Source organism: Stegostoma tigrinum, unplaced genomic scaffold (genome assembly GCF_030684315.1).
Source record: "Stegostoma tigrinum isolate sSteTig4 unplaced genomic scaffold, sSteTig4.hap1 scaffold_124, whole genome shotgun sequence".
Lineage (NCBI taxonomy): Eukaryota > Metazoa > Chordata > Chondrichthyes > Orectolobiformes > Stegostomatidae > Stegostoma > Stegostoma tigrinum.
The window spans coordinates 47,501-60,107 of NW_026728073.1; the positions used below are offsets into that span (position 1 = coordinate 47,501).

At 46.3% G+C, this 12,607-nt stretch overlaps 1 protein-coding gene across 1 annotated transcript in view; it reads left to right on the forward strand.

Moving 5' to 3' along the window:
- The window catches only part of LOC132207692 (utrophin-like), a 31,130-nt gene extending 18,897 nt beyond the window's left edge, over positions 1–12,233 (forward strand). The window contains exons 3-4 of the mRNA XM_059643591.1: positions 3,148–3,416; positions 9,730–12,233. Of these exons, the coding sequence (XP_059499574.1) occupies positions 3,148–3,416; positions 9,730–9,756 (296 nt within the window). The 3' untranslated portion in view covers positions 9,757–12,233. The remainder of the gene's footprint in view (positions 1–3,147; positions 3,417–9,729) is intronic.
- Positions 12,234–12,607: the final 374 nt, after the last annotated feature.

Below are 12,607 nucleotides of genomic sequence, written 5' to 3' on the forward strand. Positions count from 1 at the left end.
CCGTAAGCCTTCTTCACAGCCCTATCAACCTGGATGGCAATTTTCAGGGATCGACATAGATGGACACCCTCTGCACAGCAACACGACGAAGAATCTTTCCATTGACCCAATATTCTGCCTTCCTATTATTCATCCCAAAGTGAATCACCTCACATTTATCCGCATTGAACTCCATCTGCCACCTTTCCGCCCAATTCTGCAGTTCATCCAAGTCGACCTGTCACCTGCAACACTCTTCCACATTGTCCACCACTCCACCGACTTGAGTGTCATCTGCAAACTTACTAACCGATCTACCAATGCCTCCGTCCAAGTCATTTATAAAAATGACAAACAGCAGTGGCCCCAAAACACATCCTTGAGACAAACCAGTAGTAACCAGACTCCAGGCTGAATATTTTCTATCAACCACCACTGGTTGCCTCCTTAGCCAAAGCCAGTTTCTGATCCAAACTGCTAAATCTCCCTCAATCCCATGTCTCCATGTTTTCTCCAATAGCCTACCATGTGGAACGTTATCGAAGGCTTTACTGAAGTCCATGTCCACCACGTCAACTGCCCGACCCTCATCCACGTGCTTGGTCACCTTCCAAAATTACTCAATGAGGCTTGTGAGACACGACCTGCCCTTGACAAATCCATGTTGACTATCTCCCATCAAATTGGTGCTTGCTCGATGATTATAAATCCTCTCTCTTATAATCCTTTCCAAAACTTTTCCTGCAACAGACGGAAGGCTCACTGGGTTTGTAATTACCTGGGTCATCTCTACTGCCCTCTTTGAACAAGGGCACAACATTTGCAACCCTCCAGCCTTCTGGTACTAAACCTGTAGACAATGAGGATTCAAAGATCAAGGCCAAAGGCTCCCTCACCACCTCCGTAGCCTCCCAGAGAATCTGAAAGTTTCGAAGGATGATGCGTTGTATCCGGAGGTTGGTGGGGTGGTACGTTAGGACGAGGGAGACTTTGTTTTGGTTGTTGTTGCGGGGTGGGGTGAGTGGGATTTGTTGCAGGAAATGCTGGAGACACGGTCGAGGGCGTTATCAACCACAGAGCGGGGCAAGTTGTGGTCCTTGAAAAATGAGGACATCTGAGATATACGGGAATAGAATACCTCATCCTGGGAGTGCAGATGCAGAGGCAAAGGAATGGGGAATAGGGGATCAATTGTTGCAGGAATATGGTGGGAGGAGGTGTAATCTTGGTAGCTGTGGGAATTGGTGGAGTTGAAATGGATATTTGTTTCTCAGTGGTTGGAAATCGAGTGGTCCAGGGAGGAGAGAGAGGTATCAGAGATTGTCCAGGTTAACTTCAAGTTGGGGAGGAAGGTGTTGGTGAAGTGGATGAACTGTTAGAGCCCCTTGTGGGAACACGAGGCGGTGCCGATACAGTCATCAATGTAACGGAGGAAGAGGTGGGGTTGAGGGCCAGTGTAGGTACGGAAGAGGGAGCGTTCCGTGTAACCTCCAAAGAGGCAGGCATAGCTTGGGCCCATTTGGCTACCCTGGCCACCCCCTTTGTCTGTCGGAAGTGGGAGGAATTGAAAGAGAAACTGTTGAGGGTTGTTCAAGGACCGGAACTTCCCCCTCCTCAGTGGTCAAAAACGCCCTCGACCGTGTCACCCGCGTTTCCCACAACTCATCCCTCACACCCGCACCCCATAATAACTACCAAAACAGTGTCCTCCTCGCCCTCACGTACCACCCCACCAACATCCGGATTCAATGCGTTGTCCTCCGACCCTTCTGCCATCTGCAATCCGACCCCACCACCAAAGACATTTTTCCCACCACCCTTAGGTGACCCCCGTATCCGCTCCACACTCCTCTCTAGCACTCCCTGCACCCAGCACTTTTCCCTGCATATCCATAAATGTTGTCATCACAACGTTTAAAATTCACTGGTCCCGATACCTCCCCCCTCACCCCCATCCCAGGCCCCAGGAAGAATTTCCTCATCAAACAGATGTTTACCTGCACATCTGCTAATGTGGTACACTGTATCCACTGTTGCCATTGTGGCCCCCTCTACATCGGGGAAACCAAACAGGTTTGGGGACCGCTTCACTTGTGCTCAGTTTGCACGAAAGAACTGCACCTCCCAGTCGCGAACTGTTTCGACTCTCCCTACCAATCCTCAGGTGACATGTCCATCCTGGGCCTCCTGCAGTGCCACAACGATGCCACCTGAAGGTTGCAGGAGCAGCACCTCATATTGCGCTTGGGAACCCTGCACTCCATGGTATCAATGTGGACTTGACCAGCTTCAAAATCACCCCTCCCCCTCCCACATCCCAAAACCAGCCCACCTATCCCATCCTGCCACCTCAAACCCCACCCCCATTTCCTACCTCCTAACCTCTTCCCGCCCCGGAGACCTGTTCATCCTCCCCGGACTGACCTATCCCCTTCCTACCTCCCCACCTACACTCACCTCTGCTGGCTCCATCCCCACCTCTTTAACTTGTCTGTCTCCTCTCCACCTATCTTCTCCTCTATCCATCTTTGATCCGCCTCCCACTCTCTCGCTATTTATTTCAGAACTCTCTCCCCCTCCCCCTTTTCTGATGAAAGGTCTCGGCCCAACATGTCAGCTTTTGTGCTCCTCAGATGCTGCTTGGCCTGCTGTGTTCATCCAGCTGCACACTTTGTTATCTCTACATCTCTTAACAACCCCATGAAGTGAGTTCTAGAGAGAACTATGCAGGGTCGACTTTGGGTTTATCATTCTAACTTGCCAGTCCTGAAAGATGAAAGTTGGTTTGTGTTGGATGTTTGTCTCATAGCTATGAAAGATATCCTGAAAGGATTTTTCAAATCTTTTGTTGAGAATTGTACCCATTTAGTCACTAATCCTTTTCCTTCTTTAAAGTTTCCTTGATAGTGACAAATTTCAAATATCTGCAGAATTTTATTTGGCTTTGTATTGGTTCTCTGTGATTCTCTGTTAATGGCTCCGCGACCTGCCAGCTAATTACAGAATTTATCATTGATGTGCTGGTACCAAAATCTTTCGTCTTATACTATATATCCCAATTTCAGGAGAAAGTCCATAGAGACCTTTTAAAGGAAAGGGGATTAGAAAGAAAATCTATCGATCAAAATCATGAATAGTTGATAAATTATTTGCATTCCATATTTCCAGAACCTGCCCCGGAAGAGAGAGCCCAGAGAATTGCCAAAGCTGTCCGCAAACAGTCAATAGAAGTGAAGGAAAATTGGGAACAACTGAAAATCCGTGCGAGCAACTGGCAGAAACAGGTGGAAAAGGCGTTGGAGAAACTTCAAGAACTGCAGAAAGTTCTGGATGATCTTGAGGCTCATGTGATAACAGCTGAGGGGGTCCACACTGATTGGCAACCTGTGAGTGACCTGCTTATTGACTCATTGCAGGATCACATTGATAAAACCACAGTAAGTGCAATTACATTGCACTTCACTTATGAACAGATGTAACCAGAATGTTGTATCGAGACGATCAGTAATATGAGTACTTCAGTAATATTGATTGAATGGTTGTTAACTTAATTTGCAAATTAAAACTTAGTTGAGCATGCCTTCTGATGATATCACATCGTTAATATCAGTATAATTGAGGATTCTATTAGTCAGTGACATCAGCTGAGTTATCTGCTTGTTGCCATGTTATCAGGGTTAAAGGTAAAGTCTTAGCACACCATTTGGCGACTCCTTAGAGAGAGACAACTGGTTATGATTTAACCTGAAGATCACCACGCCTCAGGGAAGTAGAGGGGTTGAGGCGAAGACCCTTTGTGGTCAGCTCACTGGTATGGCAATTGAGCCCTCTCTGCAGGGCATCAGTCTGCATCACAAACCAACTGAATTTGAATAGAGTTTAGGATTGGAGAGCAATCCATGCAATTATTTTTTTTTAATGAATGTTTCTCACTGGGACTCTCTCACCGGCAAACCTAAAAGCCAGCTCAGCCATACAGGCGAGATCAGTTCCTGATCTCAGCTGAATTTTTTGACCTGGGGTGGGTCAGCGTTAGGAGTTCATTGATTGGAATGAATTCTCATTAAGTTAGCGAGAGGGATACTACACGTGAATAGATCGATGTTTTGAAAAGAGGATGAGATATGAGCAAAAGTTGAATTGATGTGGAAGACCAGCCACAATCATCATCGACGGTGGAGCAAGCTTGAGCGGCCATGCAACATTGTGCTGCCGCTATTTGACTTGTTCTGTGGAAAGGAAGGAAAACGGTCCAAGTGTCAAAAATGCCGAAGACCACATCATTCTACAACCTCAAAATTTGATTGTGTTCAGCATATTATCACTCCTGGTACCCCTAAATCCTGGTCTATCATCTCAGCAGCTCGACTCTGCCCAAAAGCTGGTTACTTGTGACATTTTTGTAGTATCTTCCCAAGTCTGAAAATCATTTTTGTTTTTGTACAATCAGAGTTGGCCAGTGTGGAAGGAGGTCGTTTGGCATATCGTAGCTCTTTGAAATAACTCCCCAATTCGTCCCCCTCTGCTTGGCAATGACTTCAACCACTTATAAAATCTCTTTAATGGAGGGAAAGTTTGAAGGCGTCTGATTGGAGTATCAACGTTCCCAGAATACAACTGAGCCTTATGAAGTTGTTCGTTCTGATGATGAAGAGCTTGATGAAAGAGGATGGTTTGAAAAAGTGCCTTAAAAGAGGAACTGTACAGAGGCTGAGAGGTGTAGGAAGTTAGCGAGTTTTGAGAGGATTTGTTGCTTGGGTTGAGGTTCTGGATGTGAGTTTGCTCGCTGAAGGTGTAGGAAGTCTCTTCTTGGGTTTGAAGCCGACACAATTAAATGTTTGGCAACTAGCAGTGGGCCGTTTAAAATCAAGAGTGGGCAAGAGGACGTAATTAGACGAGTGCAGATATCCTGAAGTATGGTTGGACTGGTGGAGATTACCAAAATAGCGATAGGCATAGCCAAGGAACGATTTGTAAACAAAAATGAGAATTTAATAAAATTACTGTTAATAGTATCAGTCAGGTAGAAAGTACAGAGAATAGGAATTGGTTCAAGTTGAGACTCTGGCAGTGGAGTTTTAGACGACCTCAAGTGTTCAATGGACAAATGTGGGTCTCCATCAGGGAATGCATTGGAATTGTCAGGTCCAGAAGTGAAGTCGTTCCAGGTGAAGGTTTCACTGCTAATGAGCCGAGACAAAAGACAGGTAGGCAGGATTGAAAAGATGTAAAGAGACAGCTTTAGGGATTGCATGAATGTGTGGTCGGACGTTCATCATGGGATAAACAAGATGCCAAGGTTGTGTTGAGACAAGTGTAATATTACATTGTTGCCAAGGCGGAGTAATGCAATCAGTAGGTAGTGAATAGAGATTGGTGTGGGGACCACAAAGTGGTCTTCCCAGTTTTAAATTGTTATCTCCACATAGTTGCGCAACTTTATGTTCTGTTCAAAAGGCATTACTGACAAGGAAACAGAAGTTAGCCATTTGAGATAATGGGAACTGCAGATGCTGGAGATTCCAAGATAATAAAATGTGAGGCTGGATGAACACAGCAGGCCAAGCAGCATCTCAGGAGCACAAAAGCTGACGTTTCGGGCCTAGACCCTTCTTCAGAGAGGGGGATGGGGGGAGGGAACTGGAATAAATAGGGAGAGAGGGGGAGGCGGACCGAAGATGGAGAGTAAAGAAGATAGGTGGAGAGGGTGTAGGTGGGGAGGTAGGGAGGGGATAGGTCAGTCCAGGGAAGACGGACAGGTCAAGGAGGTGGGATGAGGTTAGTAGGTAGCTGGGGGTGCGGCTTGGGGTGGGAGGAAGGGATGGGTGAGAGGAAGAACCGGTTAGGGAGGCAGAGACAGGTTGGACTGGTTTTGGGATGCAGTGGGTGGGGGGGAAGAGCTGGGCTGGTTGTGTGGTGCAGTGGGGGGAGGGGATGAACTGGGCTGGTTAAGGGATGCAGTGGGGGAAGGGGAGATTTTGAAACTGGTGAAGTCTACATTGATACCATATGGCTGCAGGGTTCCCAGGCGGAATATGAGTTGCTGTTCCTGCAACCTTCGGGTGGCATCATTGTGGCAGTGCAGGAGGCCCATGATGGACATGTCATCAAGAGAATGGGAGGGGGAGTGGAAATGGTTTGCGACTGGGAGGTGCAGTTGTTTGTTAGCCATTTGTTTACTTGTCAATATATCTTGATTTTTCCACCATGTTCTCCAATTATTGACACATGTGCAGTGTACGAAGTGAACCGTTCAAACCTTAAAAGGAGATGTTAAAATTATGGAATATAAAGTTAAATTTATTTTATTGAAAATTTTAAATAAATTACATGAAGGTTTGACCAAGACTGCAAGGAATTAGATGGAACACCAGATGAATAAAACAAGCAGAAGTAAGGTGGTATTAGCTGGATGTTCCTGAAGAAAGAGAACGCAGCCAACCTTTCTTCCATCAGGGGGATGAATTGTGTGGTGTCAGACACAGTCGATGAAATCATTCCTTCTGTCTTTACTGTCCGACTGGACTGTGGTTGTAATATTTCCTTTTTTAAACGCTCAAGGTTAGACATACTTCACTTGACATTCTCATTTTATAAATTTTAGGAAGTTGACTTATTGTCAAGTCACGGTAGGATTGAAAACACATTCTATAACTGTTTGAAGTCAGAAGTCACATGACACCAGCTTATAGTCCAACAGGTTCATTTGAAATCACACAAGCTTTTGGAGTGCAGCCCCTTCATCAGGTGCAGTTAGTGAGGTGACCACAGAGAGACACAGCTTATCAGCAGAGAGATCAAAAGATCATAGAATTGGCGTGAGTGGAGTGTCAGATAATAACTCTGTACAGGTGACCAAGAGTGTTAGAGGCAAGTAAAGCGTTTATAAAGTCCATGTCAGTGCTGTGTTGTCATGATAATCAGGCAGTGCAACAGGAATGCACAAAAGGTGACATCTCAGGTCAGACTCTGACTTGTAGTTTAGAGGCTTGTGTTCAGAATCTGTCTTAGAGTTTTAACCTTTATTTCAAAAGCAAGAATTTATAAGATACCACACTGACTGCAACTACAGGTTGTGTGTTTCTTCAACAAAATATCTGCAAACAAACAAACATCCTGGATGAAGACTTATTATCTGACACTCCACTCACACCAGTTGTATGATGTTTTGATCTGTCTGCTTATCAATTGTGTGTCTGTGTGTTTTCCTCCCTGACCGCACCTGATGAAGGGACTGCACTCCGAAAGCTTGTGTGATTTCAAATAAACCTGTCAGATTATAACCTGATGTCATGTGAGCTCTGACTTTGTCCATCCTAGTCCAACACCAGCACCTCCACATTATAACTGTTTGGAACCAAGTCAGCGCAACAGGTATATGTCAAACATTTGACTTCGGAAGAATGCCGACTGCTGAAAAATTCATTGATAACAAAGGATTTCTTAATGGTGCCATCTATCGTAACATGCTGCGTCTCACAGTCACAATGAAAGGATGGCCACTTGAATTTAGCAGGGCCAAGAACAGTTATGGACATTTTTAGCATGGGAGGAGGCCATTCAACCTATTTTAACTGTCCCAGCTCTCTCCCAGCGCAACAAAATTAATCCTTCTCTCGAACTCATTCCACATATTTCACAGAATTGAAATATATAGGTACATACTGAAGAGATTTTAACATCAAGTGAGCAGTTCTCGCACTTCACCTTGTCACTAAAAATGGAAAACGTGACTTACAAGGAGTGGGTCTTTATTTTGTTCTGTTTGGATGATGAAGCAGATGCAAGTCGAAGTGCTGGAACTGGCGTCTTGAACTTAGCAACTGTTCAACGTGTATAAAATGAATTCTGTGCGCATCTACTAAAAGCAGTTTTATGGAAGGAAAAGGTACCAAAGAAGATTTGGTGTATTGTGCTTGATGCTATTATACGCCAACCTGTGAAAACAGAACTCTACGACTGTGAGTGTTGAGTTCTGAGAGGGGGCTATCTTGTTTGAATGTACATTGCTAAGCCGAGGCCTATTTTCCCAACAGCAAAATTGGTAATCCAGCAAGAAATGGATATTTCTCACATTTGTTGGCTGTAAGTGTCTGTTTAAAGTTTCCTTATATACAGGTGCTTAACCTGCTTTTACAGTTTGAACATTTGTTGTGCCAATGAAAATTTTTTTGAATGGTTTCACCTCCAGCTTTCCTCTTTATACATATTGGGTATTCTTTCAGGGTAAGGACTATCTGCAAAATATGAGATTGGGTTTTGAAAGACAGCAGCCTTTGTTTTGGAGAGATAATGGGAACTGCAGATGCTGGAGAATGCGAGATAACACCGTGTGGAACTGGATGAAGACAGCAGGCCAAGCAGCATCTTAGGAACACAAAAGCTGATGTTTCGGGCCGAGAACCTTCTTCAGAAAATGGGGAGGGGGTGCGGGTTCTGGAATAAATCGGGAGAGAGGGGGAGGCGGATGGGAGATGGATGGAGGAGAAGATAGGTGGAGAGGAGAGTATGGGTAGGGAGACAGGGAGGGGATAGGTCAGTCTGGGGAGGCCGGACAGGTCAAGGGAGCGGGATGAAGGGAAATAGGGGTGCGGCATGAGGTGGGAGGGGGTATGGGTGAGAAGAAGAATAGGTCAGGGAGGCGGGGACGAGCTGGGCTGGTTTTGGGATGCAGTGGGAGGACAGGAGATTTGGAAGCTTGTGAAATCCACACTGATACCATTGGGCTGCAGGGTTCCCAAGCAGAATAGGAGTTGCTGTTCCTGCAACCTTGGGGTGGCGTCATTATGGCACTGCAGGAGGCCCAGGTTGGACGTGTCCTCTCAGGAACGGGAGGGGGAGTTGAAATGGTTCGTTACTGGGAGGTGCAGTTGTTTATTGCAAACTGAGCGTAGGTGTTCTGAAAAGCGGCCCCCAAGCCTCTGCATCGTTTCCCCAATGTAGAGGAAGCCACAACGGGGACAGCGGATGTTTTGGATATTTCTTGAGCATTGATTTTCATTCAGAGTTGGTTGGATTTTGCTGAAGCAATAGACATAACTCACGATGACGTAGACAATGTCAGAGTTAATGTTTCGCGTCCTGTGACCCTTCCTCAGAACTCACTCTTCACTGATGCTGCCAGACCTGCTGAGCTTTTCGAGCAACTTCTGCTTTTGTTGCTGATTTACAGTGCCCACAGTTCTTTTGTTTTTTACAACACAGACAAAACTTGATCTCTGCAGGAAGCATGATGCTGCATTCTCCAACTTCCCTGGCCTTTTGTAATATAATATTGTCTTTTTAGGACAGAAGTGGCTTTTTTTTGTTTGTTTTAACTTCTGCACATACTTTCTATGCAGGTTAAAAGTCGACACCTTTTCAGTTCACGGCAGTGCTGCATAATGAAGACTTGGAACAATTTTTTTATATAAAGTAGAAAATCAATGTGGTTTGTTTTCCAAAATGTGATGTGTAAGTGCAACACTTAACAGTGCGTTCATCAAACTATTGTTTCCTTTGATCTTTGTGTTGCAGAAATTTCTAGAATCATTTCATATGTATTTTTCTTGATATATTTTAGCAGCTTTCCTGGAGCAAGTCTGTTTTCCCTCGGATGAGACGACTTTCAGACATACTCCCTTTATTATGAGATATAATTGGGGTAAAATGAGGAGGATTTTTATTCACTGAGACACACATGACTATATGTTTGAAGCATTGGAAAATGCATTCTGTTCGGACTGTCATGTTATCTGGTGTTTGTACCAGGCTTTCCGATTAAATGCAAGTGATTAAGGATGCTAATGATGCCACATGTTATTACAAGAAGAAATGAACATCCAAGTAAGGATTTTATGCCACATTTATACATAGCATGGACCACGCAGCATGGATGCCGTGACCGAGTGAAATGGGATGCCGTGACCGAGTGAAATGGGATGCCGTGACCGAGTGAAATGGGTTGCTGTGACCGAGGGAACTGGGATGCCGTGACCGAGGGAACTGGGATGCCGTGACCGAGGGAACTGGGATACAGTGCCTCAGTGAGATGCTCACAGCGAATTGTCCCCTCCGTCCTGACCCGCTCGCAGCGACCTGCCCCTGCAGTCCTGACCCGCTCACACTGACGAGCCCCTGCAGTCCTGACCCGCTCACACTGACTAGCCCCTGCAGTCCTGACCCGCTCACAGCGACTTCTGTCTGCAGTCCTGACCCGCTCACAGCGACACGCCCCTTCAGCCCTGTCCCAATCACAGGGACTTGCCCTCTCTGTCCTTACCCACTCACAGCAACTTGCCCCCTCAGTCCTCACCCACTCACAGCGACTTGCCACCTCAGTCTTGACCCGCTCACAGCGACCTCCCCCCTCTGTCCTGACCCCCTCAGAGCGACCTACCCCTCCGTGCTGACCCGCTCACAGTGAGTTGCCCCTGCAGTCCTGACCCCCCTCACAGTGACCTGCCCCCTCACTCCTGACCTGCTCTGCGTTGAGGAAACCAAGCGGAGGCTTGGGGACCACTTTGCAGAACACCTCCGCTCGGTTCGCAACAAACAACTGCACCTCCCAGTCGCGAACCATTTTAACTCCCCCTCCCATTCCTTAGACGACATGTCCATCATGGGCCTCCTGCAGTGCCACAATAATGCCACCCGAAGGTTGCAAGGACAGCAACTCCTCATCCGCTTGGGAACCCTGCAACCCAATGGTTTCAATGTGGACTTCACAAGCTTCAAAATCACCCCCTCCCCAACTGCATCCCAAAACCAGCCCAGTTCTTCCCCTCCCGCAACTGCATCACAAAACCAGCCCAGCCTGTCACCCATCCCTTCCTCCCACCTCAAGCCACACCTCCATTTCCTACCTACCACCTCATCCTGCCTCCTTGACTTGTCCGTCTTCCCTGGACTGACCTATCCCCTCCCTACCTCTTCACCTGTACTCTCCTCTCTACCTATCTTGTTTTCTCTCCATCTTCGGTCTGCATCCCCACCTCTCCCTATTTATTCCACTTCCCTCTCCCATCCCCCTCTCTGATGAAGGGTCTAGGCCTGAAATGTCAGCTTTTGTGCTCCTGAGATGCTGCTTGACCTGCTGTGTTCATCCAGCTCCACACTTTGTTATTTTGGATTCTCCAGCATCTGCCATTATCAGTGGCCTTTCCTCTTTGTCAAAGTTTGTGCAAAAGCAACACGATGTGGGGCGGCACGGTGGCTCAGTGGTAAGCACTGCAGCTTCACAGCACTGGGGACTCAGGTTCAATTCCAGCCTCAGGCAACTGTTTGTGTGGAATTTGCACCTTGTCCCTGTGTCTGCGTGCGTTTCCTCCAGGTGCTGCAGTCTCCTCCCACAGTCCAAAGAGGTGCACGCTAGGTGGATTGGCCATGCTAAATTGCCCATAGTGTTCAGGGGCGTGGGTCTGGGTGGGATGCTCCAAGGTTTGGTGTGCACTTGTTGGGCCAAAGGGCCTGTTTCCACACTGTAGGGAATCTAAACAATCCTGTTCCCACATCTCCATGTTATAACCCTGCTGATCACTGCACACACAGATGTTTGATAACAAAAGGATAACAATAATATTCAAACCCAGTGCTGGAGATGTATTTTAAATACACTGAGGCCAGTGTCGATCTCCAATTCAACTTTTATTTACAAATGAACTGTCTTCAACTTTAGCACTGCCTCATTCAGAGATAGTTGCCAGGGTGTCAGCATCTCTGACCCTCACACGACTTATCTGTCAGCCAGGGCTCCCTGATTTGGGCTGTTAATATGGACCAGTCAGGCAACTCATATTCTGTGATGTTCAACTGGCTGACCTGGTCACAAACAAGTGCGGTGTGTTCATCGAAAATCAAACGTACTAGAAAGGTACCATTACATACCAGTGCAAAGGAAGGCATGAGGCTAAACTGGGGAGGGAAGGGAACTGCTTATTGGGGGTGGCCCAGAGAGTGGAAGAAAATCGAATGGGAAGAAGACCATTTGAGACTGAGGGAGAGAGATGTAATTGCCTGAATGAGGCATTCCAATTGCGAAATGGATTTTTGTTGTACACCATGTTCAGTTTCCCCGATCTTAATCTGTACTCCTCTTTAAATCATTAGTATCTGAAATTTCTGTATCATTTCCAAATGTTCTGTCTCTAATGTTGTGCTGTTGGAATTGGTTCAACTGCAGAGATATTATTTATTTGCACAAATGTGTTCAGTGAAATGAGTTGCATGCTATATATGTATTATTCTTCCTGATTCTATTGTACACATACAAATTAAAGTTAGTTCCACTTTTCAACAACAAACTGCTTTTAGATGTCTGATGTATCTCATTTGCCTGCCACTTACTCTTGTTGATGAGTTGTGTTTCTGTTTTGTGAAGAAATATGAATGAGCTGGAGCACTAATGGCAATGCCCAATGTGGTGATATTCCAACATTGCAGCTGGAAGGTGGGGCGGGGAGGGGGTTGGGTTTCACAAGAACTATTACAGAGGGAAATGGAGAGACAGGTGATGTATGTGGCAGCACCGAGACAGTGAGGAGAATGAAATGCAGCCTGAAGGGGAATCGGGCTGTATTCTCCAAGGCACAGGCTGAATGGAAGAGGACAGAAAGGATTCACTCAGAGGAAGAGTAGATGAGACTGGACT